At 38.2% G+C, this 19804-nt stretch overlaps 1 protein-coding gene across 1 annotated transcript in view; it reads left to right on the top strand.

Moving 5' to 3' along the window:
* The window catches only part of LOC150089404 (nose resistant to fluoxetine protein 6-like), a 142185-nt gene that overhangs the window by 101050 nt on the left and 21331 nt on the right, over positions 1–19804 (top strand). The window contains exons 12-13 of the mRNA XM_090389431.1: positions 1386–1506; positions 5623–5809. Of these exons, the coding sequence (XP_090245557.1) occupies positions 1386–1506; positions 5623–5809 (308 nt within the window). The remainder of the gene's footprint in view (positions 1–1385; positions 1507–5622; positions 5810–19804) is intronic.

Consider the following 19804-nt stretch of genomic DNA (forward strand, 5'->3'; position numbering starts at 1 on the left):
CCAGCCTGCCAAAGCAATAATACTGTATCACTTCACGAAGACCCTAATGCAGTAATTGAAAATACAGCAAAGCTTAAGCGCTCACCTCCAATGGATGCAACGGTCGTCTATAACTGGTCGGTATCAATTTCCTGCCCGAAATAATTTCGGCAGATTCTCGTAGGCAATATGTTCAAAAACTCAGATATGTGCTTAAAAAGTTCTCATCATCCTCAATATGCAAATATTGTAGGTTAATGACCGAAAATCAAGACCTCTCGTTAAAGCTTCATTTCCTACATTCCCATTTACACTTTTTTCTTTAAAACTTGGGAGTAGTCTCCGACGAACATGGTGAAAGGTTTCGCAAGATATTTCTCAAATAGAAAAAAAGATACCAGGTTAAATGGAGTCCAAATATGTTGGCAGACTACTATTAGAATCTCGTACGGAGCACCAATGGACGATTAGAAAAGGCAAAAATTTACAAAATAAGTGTTTTGTTATCAGATAAACATTTATGTAAGTAGAATAAGGTTAACAGATCCATTGTTCAATATTTAGTGATTATGTAACATTTTATTAAAATATATGAAATCTTTTTTACTAGAAAATTAGGCTTTAATTCATTCAAATATGGTTGCCATATTTGAATTCAGCAACGTCAAATCTACAAGAATCACCCTGAATTTTAAGAGGGAGCGAATTTTTTTTTTTTTTTTTTGCCGAACAATTATTTGTTCCTTGCTTTGCTTTTCCTATATTTATTTTTATTTTGGGGGTTGGTTTATTGTATAATATTTGTAATATTTCACACTTTTTTTTTGGCCACGACGCAGTCACGTAGCGTCAGTCTAAATTTATTTTTATTGGCTTATAACTTTGGCTGTTTTTGCCTTACATTTCATATTTTCAATTTTTTTTAGATACTCGTATATATTCTTTTCATTCTCCTTCCTTTTTTACTTCTGTCCTCGTTTATTTATTTGTTTCTTCGCTCTTTTTATCAGAAATTGTTCCATATTGCCGCTATATTACTTATAGTATCTTATGAGGGCGTGTTTGGATATTACGTATGTAGCCACTTACGTTCGCAGCCATTTCTTTATTACAACCCTTCATATTAGTTTTACAGTTTATTTTTCATGGCTGTAGTGAGTGCTAGTGGCTTTGGACTGCTCATACTACGGTTGTTCATGATTTGCTGTAAATCCCTCTGACGTGTGGCTGTGCCGGAGTATAAATAAAAAAAAAAAAAAAATTATCCGATTCCATGTACAGTAGTTAGTTGCCATATTCAGAATCATTACTTTGTTCAGAATAACATTTGGTAGATATTTGCTAATTATACTGTAAAAGAGCTTTGAATAAATAAAAAACTGAAATCATTGAGTTTTACTTTAAAGGCAAAGAAGACAACTAAATGATATGCTGTTTGAAAAACCGTATCCTTATATTGCGCCGTACTGTATTGGACTGATATTGGGTTACGTCGTCATAAGAAAGCCAGGGATTAAAATATCTACGGTAAGCATTGATGTCATTAAAAAAAATCAAATCACTGATATTAATAATATGACTTTCCATTCAATGTCTGTGAATTTTGAAATTTTAAACGTCGTACCTATATAAAAACTGATTCATATTATTATTTTGTGGTACAATAATTTATTTTTTGTGGTCTTCACGCATGCATTTTACTGGAAGCAAGACATTCCTGTAATCGTAAACTAGAGAATAAGTCAGTTAACGCAATAGTGCTTATTACAATACAAATTATGTAACCCGTATCTTTTTTTTTTTTAGGAGACAAGTTTGCAAGAAAAAGTTCACTGCAACAAGAACTGTCTGCACTGAGAGAGCATAATTCAACCACTGAATACTATATTTTCACGCTAGTACGGTACCAAGATTCTAACCTGAGTGACGCAACAAAGAACCTGTGTGTACACTCAGTGATCACTGAAATATGACCACCTACTTAATACCGTGTTAGGCCATCGTTCGCATGGATAACAGCCAGAGGTGGTTTGACCCGTTCGACACCATTCTTTTTGTACATTTTAACCAGAGTGGACCATGAGCAACCGACAAGACATACCGTTTCCGATATGGAAGCATCCGACGCACAATCATACCCTTTTGATATCATTACTACGTCCCATTACTGCTACTTTATTACGTTGACTTGCACCACTAGATGCAAATTATTACTGTTCTAGTGTACGAATGTATCCAGCTTTTTATACTGGAGAGCTATTATGGATGGATTCTCATCCCCATCCATAATATATTCCCATCCATAATGGGCATAGCCCATTATGGATGGGAATGGTCATAATGGAGGTACAAAAGTGTAGATCAGTTGTTCTTAATATAATATCCCTCCTCTTCTGATCTAAAATTCTCACACTTCCTCTTTCCCAGAAAATTATCTTTTATTTTTCTAAAGGATTTTACTTAAAATATTAGTAATGCATTTATTTGAATAATAAAAATAAATGAATAATAAAAATTAAATATATTTAGGCTGTAAAATACAGAAAGTAAAGAGATATAAATGCATTAAAGGTTGTAACTGAATAGAAAAGTGGGTAATTTTTGAGGAAGAAACTGATTAGCCTAAATTGTTTTGAGTCAACTCCTGCCTCCGGCAGGATCTTATACGCAACTTATAAGGCGCACTTCCTGGAGAGGAAGTGCGCCTTATAAGTTGCCAGAGGTATACGTATAGGGACGAGATCAAATTGAAATTAAAGGGACGAAGTTAAACTGAAATGTGGAAATTAAATAAAATTCGTACACTTTATTGAGTTCCATTTCGATCGTGGGGACTGTTCTGCTTTCGCTGATATATCAGCTATAAAAATGTCAGTGACATAATTGAAGCGACACAAAGTTAGCTGCAGATGCACTGTTATAAATGATGCATGTGTGTGTACACATAAACACTTAGCTCACTCACGCACGCACACTTCACTTTTCTGCGAAATTCAGGTTCTTACTATTGATAATTGAATCTAATTAACTGAAAAGACAGGGTTTATTGAATGAATCACGCTCTCCGGTGATGACATTTCTGTTGAAAACTTCTGAAAAACTTAGTTTTAGGTATATAGTAAAGCCTCATAAATCCTGTATCACCGGGACCTAGCACATTCCGGAATTTTAAAAATTTCCGTTGTGTAAGGATTATGCACATAGCTTAAGTGAATCAGAGGTGTAAATCGTTATTTTTATCACAATACAGCAGCTCAGAGCAACAGTCGCCAGCATGAAGCCAAAATTTGCCGGAGTGGTCCAGTGGGTAACGTATTTGCCTAAGAAACAAAAAGGTCGCAGTTTAGAATTTTGCCTTCGGTATAGGTGTTGCGATTGTCCAATTTTTTTTTTTAGTATGACGTATAAACAGTATGATATGATTTCAACAATCGGATCATCTTATAAACTAAATACATACAACGTACTGTACCAGTACAGTACTATACTTAGAACTAATACTGAATGTCTCTCAGAACGAGTGATTTTGCACATTGCAAATACAGGGTGGTTCAAAAAGGATTTTACAACTTCGTAAGTGTATAGAAATTTATTCAGGAGACATATAATTTAATGAACTGTTATATTGTGGCAAAAAACATCAAGTTTTACGTAGAACAGTTTTGGTTCGATGTGACTGCCATTGGTAATACGCAGACATCCCATCTGAACTCAATTTCCTCCCAAACGAGGGGTAACTTCTGTAACTGCGGCGTTGATTTTAGTTTTGAGCTTGGCAAGACTGGTAGGTATGGATGGAACAAACACTCGATCTTTAATGAAACTCCATAGAAAAAAGTCTAGTGGTGTCAAATCTGGGGAACAAGGTGGCCCTGCTCGACCAATCCACCGACCTGGGAAACGGTTATTGAGGAATTCCCTTACCTCCGTCAGGTAGTAAGGAGGTGCTCCGTCTTGCTGAAAATGAAAGCGTCCTTCGTGGTCATCTTCGTCGAACTGTGGAATGAGAAAATTTTCCAGCATATCCAGATACACGATACTGTTGATGGTTGTCTCATGGAAAAAGAAGGGTCTGTAAACTTTTACTTTGCTGAGGGGGCTAAAGACATTCACCTTTGGGCTGTCACGAACATGTTCCAGATGTGCATACGGATTTTCGCCGGCCCAAATCCTGCAGTTGTGGGTGTTAACCCTGCCGCTAACATAAAATGTGAACGTAGTCCCGTGAAAGTAGCCATTTTTGAAATGCAAACCGCTTGTGCTCGCGGTGACGAAATTCGGCACTAAGTCAGTAAAACTTGATGTTTTTGCTACAATATGGCAGTTCAATAAATTATATAGGTCTCCTCAATAAATTTCTACACACTTACAAAATTGTAAAGTCCTTTTTGAATCATCTGTACATAATACAAATGACACAATTTAGGAAGTATGAAAAACAGAAGGAAGATGGTTTTTGAAATTATTAATGGAACATAATGCATAAATCCGGCACTTCGGGTGCTTTTATTTAAACCTGGCTATCCTGTTTCCCCCCTCTGCCTTGTACAGTCCACTACCCTTTGAGAAATATTCAAGTGTCTGATTTTTGAAGTTCTACTGAAATACTCGTAGTTTAGATGAAATATAAAATCATCAACATCTATAAAGCGCAGATCAAAAATTTTGGGCTACTCCTTGCATTTTTCAATATTTTTTTCTTGTTTATACTCTGCAGACCATCAGGTCACAGGCGTTTACAATAAATAATAAACACAATTGTTAATCGTATTTGGCAGTCACGGGCTTGAACTACAGTGCACTCAAAGAGCGTGTGCTACTGCACTCTCGCTCCTGACCACTCGGCTTCGTCAGGCCTTTCTCCAGTGATCGACGGGTTGGTTGGTTGTTATAGAGTTCTAGGTGTGTCGGCGACTTTGACCATAATCCGCCATATATAAAATGTCTGTAAATTGCGAGCGTGTGTTTTGTGGCTCATTTGCTGTTTGCTAGGCGAAAAATCCGAGTTTCCGGGAGAAAAACCATGCTGTCCCCGCCTCACGTTGCGAAAAAGGTCCATTAAATTCGTTTCGCCATTCAGATCATTTCCACCCAGTGAAAGGGAGGCCGGTGATTATACCAACTGTGCTACCTATGAGCACTCCATCGATGGGAATAATCGAATCGAGACCTCTTCAAATAATTGGCAGACGGGGATATATCATGAGGACGAAGTTGTACGGAGGACAGCCATTCCCTTCAAAAGAAAATAAACGCTTACCTTGTCTTTCATCTCACTGCTTAAATTCTGGAACAATAAATTTATTGGTCCGAGGCAGATAAGTTAATATAGCAAATCGCAGCATTGTGAGATGAAATTGAGTTTTCTCTCCCAATATCTGCACTCACTATAATTTTATATTGCTGGATAAAACATCGAAAGCCACAATTGGGGTAAGTTTTTTCAAGACAGGCAAGAAAGTTCGACTGGGAAGTTTGTGAAATTTTAATGTTGTTTAGGAAGGTTTATAAGAGGGTATTTACCAAATTTTAATTTAATTGAAATTTTATTTTACTTAATTTTGATCGAATATTTAAAGACCAGCTCAATATAATATTAAACTCTGAAGTTTCTCCGTTTTCTCTTTTCGCACCCACACACAGCCACTCATATATCTTGGATGGTTGGTAGCTCTTACCTGTACATCGACAGCTGTCTTTGGTATTATCCGGTGGAATAGTGAGGAAAACATCGAATCAGTACTGAGCGGTTCATTTGCTGCTTTCCGTCGGACTCTGTGGACTCTTGGAGTTAGCTGGATCGTTTTTCTCTCTGCCACGGGACACAGAGGTAAGCGAATAAATTAAAGAGCAACATGGTAATAACATATACAGTATATGTAGGTTCTAATACGTTTTGTGCTTGGGATTAACCATAAAGGAAAAAAAATTACACTGGTGTCCGAAAGTTAAGTTCCAGCCATTTTTTTTTAAATGTCTATTCATCGTTCATTTCTAGTACAACGCAGTACAGAAGGCATCTGATTTAGGTTTTCTTTCTGTAGAATGCAAGTAGCCTAAGCTTTTGGAAGATTCGCAGTTGTTCTCACACAGAACACAACAGACTTTGTGAGGATCATCAAGGTGCCCATGCAGATTACTCTTATCTCCAATAGGAACCGTTTTGCTGATTCATTCATTCAACAGTATACAGTTTATATAACTGAAAAAATTTGGAAGGGCTATAGCCTCAACTTACGAGAAATTCACTCACTCACGCAAAGCTTAGTGCAATAGCATCATGTTTTTACGTAAGTGAATCACTGAATTGGTGAAAAAGGCATTGTTTTTATCATATCTGATATGTGAATACCTTCACAACTTCATACCTTTCTACCCGCCCAGCGATGATAGGCCAAATAGCCTTTAAACGGCAGTCTGGGTTGTGGTATCCACTGAGAATAAGCAACTATAGTCTTCTCCACTGGTGAAACGTTGCTTATTCGAGGTAATGCAATATCAGGCAACACGTTGTGAAGGTATTCACAACGTGTTGCCTGATATTTTATGAGATATCATAAAAACGATGCCATTTTCACCACTTCAGTGATTCACTTACGTAAAAACATGATGCTATTGCACTAACCTTTGCGTTACAGTTTATATAAATATTAGTACTTCTGCGACACTTGCAATTCGTTTCCGTTGGGATTAATATGATATCCGAAATGCTCCGTGTATTATGTGCTTTGAACAAGATTAGGTTGGTTGACTGTTTGGATATTTTTTGTCGCACCGACTTCTTTGCCCCCAATGCTCTAGTTCATAAGCTATGTTAGTTCCTATAGTTTGTTGTATGTATTACGCTTGTATAAGTGCGTATCCACGGTCCGATTTGCATACTGTGTGGACTGATAAACCCGGAAAGCTCAAAGGTAACATCGTATTCCAGCCTATACTGATTAATAACAGTTATTCGCCTTTGTAACTCGCCACTAGAAGCGTCTAGGAAAAAAGACAGGCAATCAGCTACCCACGAGGTGGCTCGAAATTGGAATTCGGGACCCTAATGGGGAAAGGTAGTCCGATGTAGTAAGCTTGTATATCCCACAGCCAGTGCTGGGTCTCGACACTCCTGTTTGTCATTTGAGGTTTAGTTCAAATTGAAACGCTGAACAGAGCAGAACCTCCTCATTCGAAATGCCGCCAATTCAACAGACCGATAGTTCGACATGTGGACATGTGTTGTGTCTTACGTACGGCGGCACCTAAACGTTAGTTCAACTCCGCCATGGTATACTGTAATGAGTCAGAGCTCTGTGAAATGGCCAGATACAAGTATGGTGTATGTCTGCGAAGTGTGTGTCTTTTTCTGTTATTTTTTTGTATCTGGCCACTTTGCTACTAGAGAGCAGCGATCACCAGGATGGCTGCTCCCTAGTACCCGTCCACACCACGAGGAAGCGGGCCACAACAATACGCGTACTGTCAAACGAAAGTGACAAGGTAAGAATCCCGCATCCACTGGAGGAAGAATCAATTCCAGTGGATGCCAGCAAATCCCGTACCATTGGGAGCCCAAACTGGTGGTACCAGCAGATAAATAAAAAAATAATAATAGAAATTGAAATAAAATTAAATTAAAAAAAAAAAAATAAATAAATTGTATGGCAAGCGTACCAAATGGTTGCAATGCTGTTATGTAAAATTCATTTGTTATTAATAATTAAAACAATTTCTGACGAGTTTCATGGGTTATCAAGAGGTGATAAATCCAAGTTCTCATGACAAAAACGCGAGTCGGCAATAAGAGATGATGCAGGCACTTTAAGTCAGAAAGCAGGTAAACAGCATCCAGTAAAAACATGGTAATTACTGCAGCCGACGAAATTGAGGACTTTTAAAAGAAAAGGTAGGTAAAAGAAGCAGGTAAGTTATGCTTATGTTTATCTTCAATACATTCACAGTTACAGCTGCTCTGCCATTTCATTGTCAGAGCATCTAACTCATAAAATTAACTCCAGTTAACTCATAAAATTACGCACGAACACTTAAAGTTGTGCTATCAAAAACAAGAGACCTCGACGCTTGACTGACAGCGTCCTTTTATTATAGGACAACCTACGACCACACATAGCTCAGCACACTAAGAAAACGGTGTAGAAACTATGCTGAGAAATGACTGAGCATCCTCCGAAGAATCGGACTTGCCGCTCTTCGGAGGATGCTCAGTCATTCGAAGAATCGGACTTGTCGCTCTGCGGTTTTCATGTTTTTGGAAGACTCCATTCCACACAGATGATAAACGGTGACAACAGCAACCAAAAGGAATCTAAGAACAAAGAATAAAACAGTGGCGTATCATCAAGAGCTTGGGCACTGAATGCGTGCCAAAAGCGTGAAGGTTTTTTTGAAAAAAGTATACCAATTATTGGTAATAATACAATTATCGTTCGTATGACTCATCCTTGTACTATTGCAAATATTCAAACACACTGGATACTCATTTCGATGATTATTTCATGTCATCATCCGTGAGTTCTATCAGTAATTCATAGAACTAACGAGTGATGAACCCTTCCTGAAATCGGTATCTCCCACATAATGCACTGTTACTTTTTAAATTCTGCATACCACTCAACAGCAGTTGAATACGAGTAAATAATTAAAAGATATCGAGATTCGTGGAAAACTAAACTACAGTTGTGGGTAACTGCGCGACTGTCTTCCCCATACCGGTGGAAAAGACCTAGTTGGTTGTTGTAGGCAGGGGCGCATCATACCCTTATGGAACCCAAGGCAAAATGGAGTTTGGGGGCCCCATATAAAGAAAAAACTAATAAAGAACATTTTCAATTTTATTTTATTGTGACAACAAAACAAATTATGTTGCAATAGAAGCGTTACCTGACGCTATACCTTTGCTTTGTGACAAACAAAATGACTGTAATCAAACAATATCTTATACATTTCACCACAAATGTTACTTTTTTTTTTAAGGTGATGCAGTTTTTTTTGTCCGCCACCGTATATAATGACAATGATTTTAAAAGATTTACAGCACGTTGTAAATTAGAATCTTTATTTTAAAGATTTTAAAATTCGTTCGCAAAAATATTTTTCTCTTCCACTTTCAATTATGATCATAGCCTGTGAGGAAGCTTTAGCTGCATTTCGCTGCTGGTTCCTGATAAGCGGTCACCTGCGTTCTATGTGGGAACACCCCATATCGAACGCATAACGCTGTCAGGGGCGCTGGTTCCATGCAAGGCAGTCTTTACTTTTTCAATTAACTCATCTATTTAAGGAAGAACTAAATATAAAATTTCATCAAAAATGGTTTTACTTTATTAATCTTCAAGTTCATTGACCTTCAGGTAGAAAGTCAGTTTCAGATAAAAATCACTTAAAAATGAGTTTTTTAAACAGTGATTTTGGGGCTCCCCTTCTGATCGGGGGGCCCCTAAGCAGATGTCTTTTTTTGCCTATTGGATAACGCGCCCCTGGTTGTAGGGTTTTAGTTGCATCAGAAACTTTGGCCATAATGAGCCGTATATAAAGTCTGTGAACTGCGTGTGTTTTGTGGTCAATTTGCTTTTTGTTGGAGAAAAAACTAAGCAATGTAGTGAAACCACAATTTCCTCACGCAATCGACGAAATTTTAACTCAGGAAAAGACCTGAAAAGCTACTATAAAACAATTCGACATTTCAAAAACTCGTAGATGGCTCACTGTCGCATCTTCAAATGCTAATTGCCTTACCCCAGAAGGTCATCGTTTTTAATGCAATACTGTACATCGAAAAACACTGATTTTAAACGCTATGTATGAACGAACTGAAACAATGAAATGAACTGTACACATCCTGGATATGCAGTAACATGTCAGACGAGGTACTTCGAAGCTGCACCCCAACGCGATGCGATTTATCAGAGATCTCTTCAGTGTTGATACGTTTCTGATCTATCCTATATTAGGGATAGGGTCTCTTAATATCTGAATGTCCAGAAAACGCATATGGTTTAAGCTTTTGGGTGATGCCTTTCAATCTGAGACAGTTTTTGCCAAAAAAACCTGTCTCTGAAAGGCATAATCCAACTCATAATCTCTGTAAAGTTTCGCCATATTCTATATTGATATACTCTACTTAACACAAATGTCTGTACGTTAGACCTATAAACGCCCTCCTCGTTAGCATAGTTGGTAGAATCGCCGTCTCCCCCACATGGGGTGGAAAAGACCTGAGGTCGAGTACCGTCGATGATGTAAGGAATTTTTATGGGCCTTTTTCTTAACGTGGCTGAGTTAGTCGGGCTCAGGCGAAGTAGCATGGTTTTTTTCTCCAGGAAACAGAAAACTGACCTCGAAACACAAGAAATTTCCAGACAGTATACACGGAGCAATATGGCCTTAGTCACTAATGCTCCTAAAACCCTACTACAACAAGTCCTATCAATGTGTTGTAGATACATTACTATACAGGATATTAGAAGCTATAAACATTTCACGATCATATATGTAAGGAGGGCCTGGAAATAGGAGGTTAGCAGAAACGCGTTGTCAGGTGGAAGCCAACTTAGCCCAAAGGTGTTGCGAATGCCTATAATGAGATTACTGAGAGTTGAGTCTATTTTTCTAGAAGTACGTACGACTAAATAAAGCATCCAGGTAGTTCTGAAAAGCTTTCCAATACTGGCAGTTTAAAGGGCATACCACGATCAGGACAACCACGTGTAAAAACGGATTCACAAGATAAGACCATAACACTGATTTCTATATGCAATCCACGACTTATTGCACCTTAAATTTTCTATTTATGTACCTAAATTGCTTCTATGCGAAGTTTTTTGGCAAACCCATATAGCTAAACTGATGAGGGTTAAGTGGCTGTAACGTTAGGAGACTTAGCATTAATAGAAATTAACTGCAAACTATTTAATGTAGTTTAGCAAACATATCACGCATTAAGGAAACTAAAAACAAGTGTTCAAGGTTTAAAAAAGACTGAGAACGGCGGAGGAGGAAAAGTTTTGATAAAATTATAGCGATTTTGATTGCGTCATCGATTTAACTGAACAAGGACAACACATCTGTTTTTTCATATCACGAACGGCAAACAGCTTTAGAATTTATTATTATTTTTATTATTTTTTTTTATTATTTTTTTTTTTTATGAAAACCCCAAACACGAAAGGTATCAAAACCTATAGTACTTAGTACCGTGCATGGGTTGAAGGAGAAGTATGGGGGGAGGGGGATGCCGGAAACTTTGCTCTAGAGACTAAACATCGGTTTCACCACTTCAAGCCTCCAATAAGCAAAGTGGTGGTATTTCACCGGTTGATGAAAGTCATCTTCTGGCAAACTTACAATTATACTGGCGCGTAAAACTTTTGTTAAAAAAAAAAAAAAGATTTGCCAAAATAAATTGTCTGAGTTAAATTCTGAAGTTAACCTTTGTCGGCTAATCAGCAATTGTACTCTTCCGCCTAAAAATTTATAATAATTTTTCTTAATTTTCAAAGTTTTTATTGAAATAGGACGAACTCGTTTACCAATTTTTATTAATAATTTTTTTTGGAATATTCAATACTCCAGAAATGTGTAGAAGGTGTATACCAGAATGTGGTATAACATTGTAGAAGATTCCTGAACGTTTAGATGATTCTAGTGTGTTTTGCAATAATATAAATTAAGAAGTAAGAGCTATAACTAATAAAATCGAACCCTCGTCATACAGAAAGAGGGTCTGGTGTAAGTTTTGTGTGTTTCGTGATTAGCTGTGCAAGAAACAAGGAATTGAGCATTGAAAAAAAAAAAAGAGGTGCTATTATAACTCTGTATAAAAAAGATATAAAAAAAACAATTGATGTCGGCTCCATGGAGCCGAAGGTGGATCCGTGAATAACGTCCTGTGAAATGAAAAAATACAATTTAAGCTTAATAAAATCAGTTTTATTTTATTGGGTATTTTTATTTACAATCAACAATAAAGGTTTGTGGTAACTAACTATTAACATTGCGATTGAAGACCGAGTCGATACATGATTGACCACGCATAGTAGATTTTGTAGGATCTGATGCGAGTTTAAGATCGAATGTTGATTCCATGAAGTCGAAGAATGGAGCATTTTCAGGTTTCTTAACGTCAATGTTGAAATCACCCACTAAAATTATTGGGATCTTTTGAAAGTTGAATTTCCTTACAACTTTAGGTACGTCTCCAAACTTTGGCATATAAATCGCTAGATTGGATATTAAGAAAACTTTAATCTGCTCCAATTGAATTAGGTGAGATGTAGAATGTTACAAGCAAAGTCTTCTGTCCATTTATTTTAACTTCACCTGCATAAATGTCGCCACAAAATAATCTGTATCAGTTATTTGCTGTAGCCAGTCTGCATCCACGGTAATGAGAATATGTGGCGTACATATTGTCGATTCGGCTTTATTGTATATCGCAACACCACCAGATCGCACAGGTCATTTGAATTGTGTGATACGTTTGTATTCTCGAACATCTACATTTTCATCATTTTCAAGCCATGTTTCATTTAATGCCAAGATATTCGATTCCATGAGAACTGGATCGGTCGCAATGTCTTCTTCGCTATGAAGTTTCAAACTGTGTATTCAACAATACCATTCTGAAACTCGACGAAGCAACTTGATCCCAAAATTGTAATGCGGTTATATAGTGTTTCCAAACGATGGTTTTTCAAACGTTTCAATTCAGTTCGAAGATCTTGCATCTTAGGTGCATTACAACCGCGAGCATAGTAGAATGTAAAGTCGTCTTTCTGATTTCTGATCTACAGGCCATCGGTGCTTCTAACTCTCGACAATGCAACGTATACCAGTTGCTGTTCCAGACTATTATCGTAATCGAATACGATTTCTTTGAGATTTATGAACACTGAGATTTATGAACCGTCATGGCACAAGCTTCAACCAAAGAAAATTGAATTCTTTTGCATTTAAGCATTTTGCTTTTGAAAGATACTGTGACGGAACGTCTCGTAATCGGAGTTCAGCCAGATTTTAATACGTCACGATGCGACAATATGTGCGGGCGAATTGAGACGACTCTTAGTTCCAATATTCTTGCTTTCGAAATGTAACCACAATCTTTTGATTTGTTTCTTCCATCTCAACATGCTGTAAAGTCCCGATTATTCCATTGACTAAGCCATCTTCAACATCGATGTTTGTAGTGATCATGTAAGGTTTTCCAGTCGATAGATGCAATACGTATGGCAAACCTCCGGTCTCTGCTATACTCATTTGGAGGTTTGTTCGCATACTAGTCAACTGTTCATGACTCTTGTGACAGGTGAAGTGATCATCGGCTGTTCAATCGATGGTGGTGTTTCCTTCCAACGCTTGAGCGTTATATTGAACAACATCGTCGTTACGATGAAACAAACGAACAAATCAAATTATTATTTTAGGGTTGCCCGTAATTAAATACATTAACCCCTATTTGTGTCTGTAAATTGCATGTGTTCTATCGTCGATTTGCCTGTTTTTCTGGACGAAAAAACCCCGGTTTCTGGGGAGAAAAACCTTGCTATCTATCCCTGAAACCGACTAACTCAGACACGGGGTGAAATAAGCCCATTAAAGTTCCTCGCATCATCGACGGGATTCGAACATGGGCCTTTTCTACCCGGTGTGGGGAGGACGGTGACGATACCACTGTGCTCCCCGCGCAGACGAACAAAACAAATTATGATATTAGGGTCTCCCGTAAATGATTACATCTACCCATATATTTATTTTGTCTGTAAATTGCGTGTGTTCTCTGGTCGATTTGCCTGTTCGCTGGACGAAAAAACCAGTTTCTGGGGGAAAAACCTTGCTATCTACGCCTGAGACCGATTAACTCAGTCACGGAGAGAAAAAAAGTCCACTAAAGTTCCTCGCGTCATCGACGGGATTCGAACCAGGACCTTTTTCACCCGGTGTGGGGAGGAAGGGAAACAAACGAACAGCAATTGGTACTTGTTCCATGACAAATTCTCATGTTCTAAATCGACTGTCGATTAACTTCTTTTCTTCTACGTCTAACCGTTTCCAATTTTAGTTAATATGCCGGAGAATACAACATCACTCTGTCTCATCACTTGGACCAGTGGAAAGAAACAGACAAACAGACAAAATTGCACCATCGACGGAATTCTTATGAGGCTTGAATATCTGCCTTGCATTCACTGGCGGCAACTAACACAAATCTCCGCAATATATATCTAAACCACCAAACTCTCGATCGAATTCTACGGTGATCTCTTACAGTCTGCCGTTGATCGAATGCAAAATGTCAGCTCCGATCATGCTAATTTCATCGAAGAATACTGCTTGAACGTTTTTAAACCCGTTACGATAGAGTTAAAAAGTTTCTCGAGCAAGAACACCATGTATTCACGTCATACCAACTTTGAACGCCGAATGAACTGTAGTACCGTTGACTACAGCCGCCTTCCCCGGCGAAGCGCAGGCGAGTTGTGCGCCTGACTTAAGCGATTGTAAGTTTCCATCATAATTTTCAAGGTAAGCGTCTTGCTACAGCCTCCTGGACCAGTAAAGAATATTTGAAACGGTGTTGTCTTAGCTCGATCTGTTATTCGATGTACCAGAAAAGATGTATTTATAAATCAGATAACACGGATTTCATAATTGTATTACATTTTGTAACTTAGTTGTATATGTATCATCACCCCCCTGGCCAGTGGCTGTAATCGGGTGTCTCCTAAGAGAAATAAACTGATGATAATAATAAAATAACTTCAAGAATCCACTCGCGTTGTTCTCTATTCGTCATTCGAACCAACTTGCAGTAATCGTCGCTGGTCATGACATATCTCGCCGACGTACCACAGCGGATAGCGAGTTTTCCGAAATCATTTCAATATCATCATTGTTCTCTTGAAGTCTGTTACTAGCATCCTCTGCGATTCGACTTTGAACATATTCCTCGCATTTCGCTCGAGCATTCTCTTTATCGTCCATTCCGATGCAAAGTTTTCTACAATATTCGTAATGGTTTGTCAATATCGACGTCCGACGTACCTTTTGCGGCAATTCATAAAGTACTCTTCATTTTCATCGTATATCTGAAGAAACTTGTTTGAATCTAAGATATCAACCATTTCATTTTCGAAAGGCCGGTAAAGTAAAACCATCTCACGTTTATACTCTGCCAATTCAGATATTTCATAGTGGCGACACCTTATGACTCGCATCTGTTTTCTAAGTTTACATTGTCGCTTCACAACATTGTATTTCGCTGCAAAATCAGCCAAGCAAAGCTGACCGAGCTCTCCATCTTTTGGTATTTTCTCATATTTCTGTATAATATTTTCATTCCATATGTCGGTAAAATCATCATCGTGATTTTCTTCAGCCATTCGCTTCTTGCTCTTCTTACTTTTCTGACGCTCGTGAGGCCAAGTAGTTGGAATGTACAGAACTTCTCTACTAGCCTCAGACATTGGCTGGCGAAGCAAATACCAAGCGGGCCTCTTGCGAGCTCATTTCAACGCTGTTCAACATTTTAATATTAACGCATTTTAACAAGTCGATGTAGTCTTCATCTGGATACTCTTCTTGCAATTTGATCAACTCTCGTTGCAAATGGCTTATGCCTCTGTTGGTTTTGTTTACATATTCGACAACGTATGATGCGCATGAATGTTCCTCGAGTATGAACTGTAAATCCATGTTCGAATTTAATATATCAGCTATACAAGGATTGAAGGTATTCGTCCAAATTTGTGTCATATTTCTTTTCATTAGAACGGCAGGTCTCGTCAATTCTGATCGAATAACATCCAAGTAAGTTTTCATATTCAACTTGTGCTCTTCTAGAAACTGCTCGAGTGTATCGTAATGTTTCTCTTCAAGATCTTTCTTATATTGTTGAAAACGCCGTTTGAAACTTGAACGTCGATTGTCTTGTGTGTTCAGAGGCGTAACTAGGTTTTTGGCGCCCTTGGAAAATTCGTCGCTACACGCATTTTTTCGATAAGTGGTAAAACCATAATAAATAATAATAAGTGCAGTCGGACCTCTGTTTAACGAACTTCTTTTTAGCGAATTTTTCTATTTTGCGAAATTTTTTTGAATTCCCCTTGACAATTACATTTAAAATAATTTCCGTAGAATGAATAAAATTTTCCATATAACGAATGGATAAGGAGAAACTTAAAACTGGGTACGCATTTTTCGCACAGCGGGCCTGCAAGCAATTTAGGCAATAGTGCTGTTACTAAGCACGCGAATTAAGAGCTAAAGATATTACAATCTGCAACTGGTGGTGAGGCAAGCAAAGGCAGATTTAAGAGAAAATTTTGGCAAAGGATGCAAAGAGGAACAGCAAAGACTTTACTTATGTAAACTGTAGAAGGAAGAGGATGAATCAGATTTGTCCACTTGATATCGATGGTTCGATTGTTGATGATTATGCTCAGGTAGACGACAAACTGAATGAGTATTTGGCATCTACATTAATACACGAGGAATTCTGTAGGGAAGTGGTGGCCAGAAGCTTTTCAAACTCCAACAGGGAGTTAAATGATTTTGTAATAACTGAGAGCAAAGTGGAGGAGAAATTGAATTGTTGAAGTTAAATATAACAAAGGAACCTGGGGTGGATGGGATCTATCCAGTTATATTAAAAGAGGCGGCAAAGGAAATAAGCAAACCCTTAGCCCTAATTATGACAGCATCCGTGGACTGATGGGAGGTCACACAGACTGGAGATGTGAAAATATATCACAAATTCTTAGTGCAGCTTGTGCAACGTCGTAAATTAATCCACCTTTTTTGAAGATCCTTTTCTAATAATTTCCATTTTGTGAAATTGTGTGTTGAAACGAATTCTCTTGAAATAGAACGATTGGATTTATGTTTCCAGTCCTTAAATCCCTCTGTGCTGAAAAATGGACCATTATTTGTACCAAATACAAATAGGAAGCACGGAAAACAATACATGTATATTGCATCTTTGTTTTTTCGTTAAAATAACCATTTCCTGTTTTTTTTTTTTTTTCAATAACTTTATAATTGTATTTCCGCGAATTATTGAAACATCGGCCATTAGTGACAGGATATGCAGTTAACTCTTCAGGATTGTGTTGCACTATACGAGATCCGCTTTTGTGGATATTAAAATTCCATCTGGTTGGATCATTAAAGTCTAGACTTACATGTTCCCAGGGGCACATTTAGGCATGGTCTTTATGGGCTGCAGCCCTGGGCCCCGTTCAATCAAATTTGACCCCCCCCTTCGCGGTCAAAAAAATAAAAATAAAAACAATTTAAATTGAAAATTTAAGAAAAAATAAATTATACAAAATTTTTTCGTACCTAGATAAAGTTTAAATCATTGGTTTGCAACACTATTGGATTTGAATAAAATATCAATATCAATGTTTTAAATGACAGTAAATACGGCTCTGTCTTCTATCGCTTCTGTCAGTAGTCGGTAAAATCAAAATATACTTTGTCATTTGTCAATTATGCAAATAATGTGGCAACGTCGGAATGGGAGTGCAAGTCAAGCCCCTCTAAAGCGTGTTAGCTTACTGTAACTCTCACCGTTTGACATTTGAAGTTATATATAGTACAGTATAGTTGAATATTAAATAGTCATTCGTTCGGTGAAGTGTCCTGCTCAGGTGCTTCGTTTCTTCACTGGTAAGTATCGGCAAAGTTTACTAAATAAATATAAGTTAAATCACTTTCCGGAAATCTTTTGTCGGCACGTAAATTCAATCGTTTTTTGCATTTCCTCGAAATGAGCCAGAATAAAAATAACTGGACACTATTTATTTGAAGTAAGCGGTAGGCACTAATAAGCGGCGTAAGCTATAAGCTTGCCTACTTGACAATGACAAATTTAAAATAAAACCTTGACAAAAACAAATTTAAAAATGACAAATTTAAAATAAAAATAATTGTTTTACTAGAAGTAATGTTAAAGTTTGAACAACGCTAGATTTATTGATGGGTTAGTTTAAGCGTGAGAATTGAGAATAGTAGCAAAGTGGTAAACAAGTAATTCAAATAATATGAGAGAGCAAACAGGGACAGCAGGACTAAGTAAAGGGGTGCCATTTGAGAACGGGCGTGAAGGGGTTGCTTAAGGAAGAACAATAAGACATGAAGCGGAATTATGCGAGTTGTTTCCTTTGATCTATGACACCGTTGGAGCCAAAACAGGAAATGAGTGGACGTCCAGTGTTCGCGTCAAATTAAAAACGGCGTCAGGCTGACTGATTTTTGGGTGTTGGGATACTTTTAGAGAGAAAGGTGTGAAACGAAAATGAGTGTTTTTGGAGGTTGCCAGTGGACACGAAAGGGTCATATTGCCTGTGAAAAAAAATTAAGAAAGTTCGAGAAAAGGGTTGGTTTGCGCGCTAGGGAGACAGCTTGGGAGAATTGTGTTGGCAAATGGAAAGGAACGTAAATTTAAACAGAGGGGAAGGATTGGTTGGGGGGAGGCGTGCCAAACTTGAGGGGAAGAGTGAAGTTCGGGGAAAGAAAAATTGAGAGAAAAGAGCATTCTGTGTCTGACTTCTGTGTGATGTGATCAAAGGGGAGAAAGAAGGTCATGAGTGCGGGTCGAAGTGGAGGTAGGTGAGTTTGGTAATGTAAGCCCTTGTAAAGACAATGAGCCAGGTATATACACCTGTGAATATATCGTCTACACAAGAAGGTGCATCATGTGAAGAGTGCCCCAGAAGTGAAAGTAAGCCTGTCAGGCTCGAAAGAAAACCGGAGTGCCCCCAGCAGTCTCGAAGGAAAACCGGAGAGTCCAAGAAACTGAAGTCTGTCAGCCGCGTGGGAAACCTGAACGCGAGGACATTGGAAGAGAGCAAATGAGAATATAGAGATGATGAAGAACGAACTGCGATTGGATCAGAATAGAAGGGGTGGCTGAAACAAAAGGAGATGCAACAGAAGAGAGTGGGAGTTACAGAGTTTTTTGACAGTTTGGGCAGTTTTGGAAGTTTTGAGAGTTCTTGTGGGTGTGCCTGGGTGATGTGCGGCCGGAAAGAAATCCCGAGAAGTGCCGGGAGAATCGCTGGAATGTGGTAGTGGAAATTGAAGCAGTTTGTCGCAAAGACAATTCGTTAGGCAAGTTCTGGGAGAGGTCAGCCGCAATGTAGAAATATGAAAGAGATGCCCAGTGAAAGATGGAAACACATATGCTGGAGCTGAGTGATAAGGATCGAAAAGTCTCGGTGTAGAAAGATAAGGAAGAGTTATACAGTCTGGCTTCTCGATAAAGCAGTAAAGAGTCTTGATAATTTTATTATGCACCCTCCCCCCAGTATCGTCGAGTGATTAGACGCCCAAAGCGGGCCAGGGCAACCCATTTCAGGAGAAAAGAGTGAGTTCCAGAACGAAGGAGAATTCCTGTAGATGAGCAGCAGTTCCTTAGCCGATGACTAATTCCAGTAGGAGTCTGATGATGCCCTATATTGATGATGATGGCCGCTCCTGAGCTGAGGAAAAGGTTGTGTAAAGAGTAATCCCCTAAGCTGTTATGTAAGTACCAGATAATAGTTTTAAGCTTGAATTGAAGGAAAGGACTCTAGGGAAGGTTTTAAATTAGTTGATTTGATATTGTTTAGCATAAAGGGAAGGAGAAAGTTCATAAGATATATGTACTTCATCACAAAGATAAGTTTAAGGGGTGGTGGGGTGGGGTAATGCTTCTTATCAGAAGCAGCCTGAGTGCGACGATAGCTTTCCCGGATTCAGACATTTCACATGCTAGTATAGAGTCTGTATGGTGTGAGATAGTTGGAAACAAAGGTATAATGCGAGTAGGAGTAAT

This window comes from Mastigoproctus giganteus, chromosome 2 (assembly GCF_048544385.1).
Source record: "Mastigoproctus giganteus isolate SK-2022 chromosome 2, ASM4854438v1, whole genome shotgun sequence".
Classification (NCBI taxonomy): domain Eukaryota; kingdom Metazoa; phylum Arthropoda; class Arachnida; order Uropygi; family Thelyphonidae; genus Mastigoproctus; species Mastigoproctus giganteus.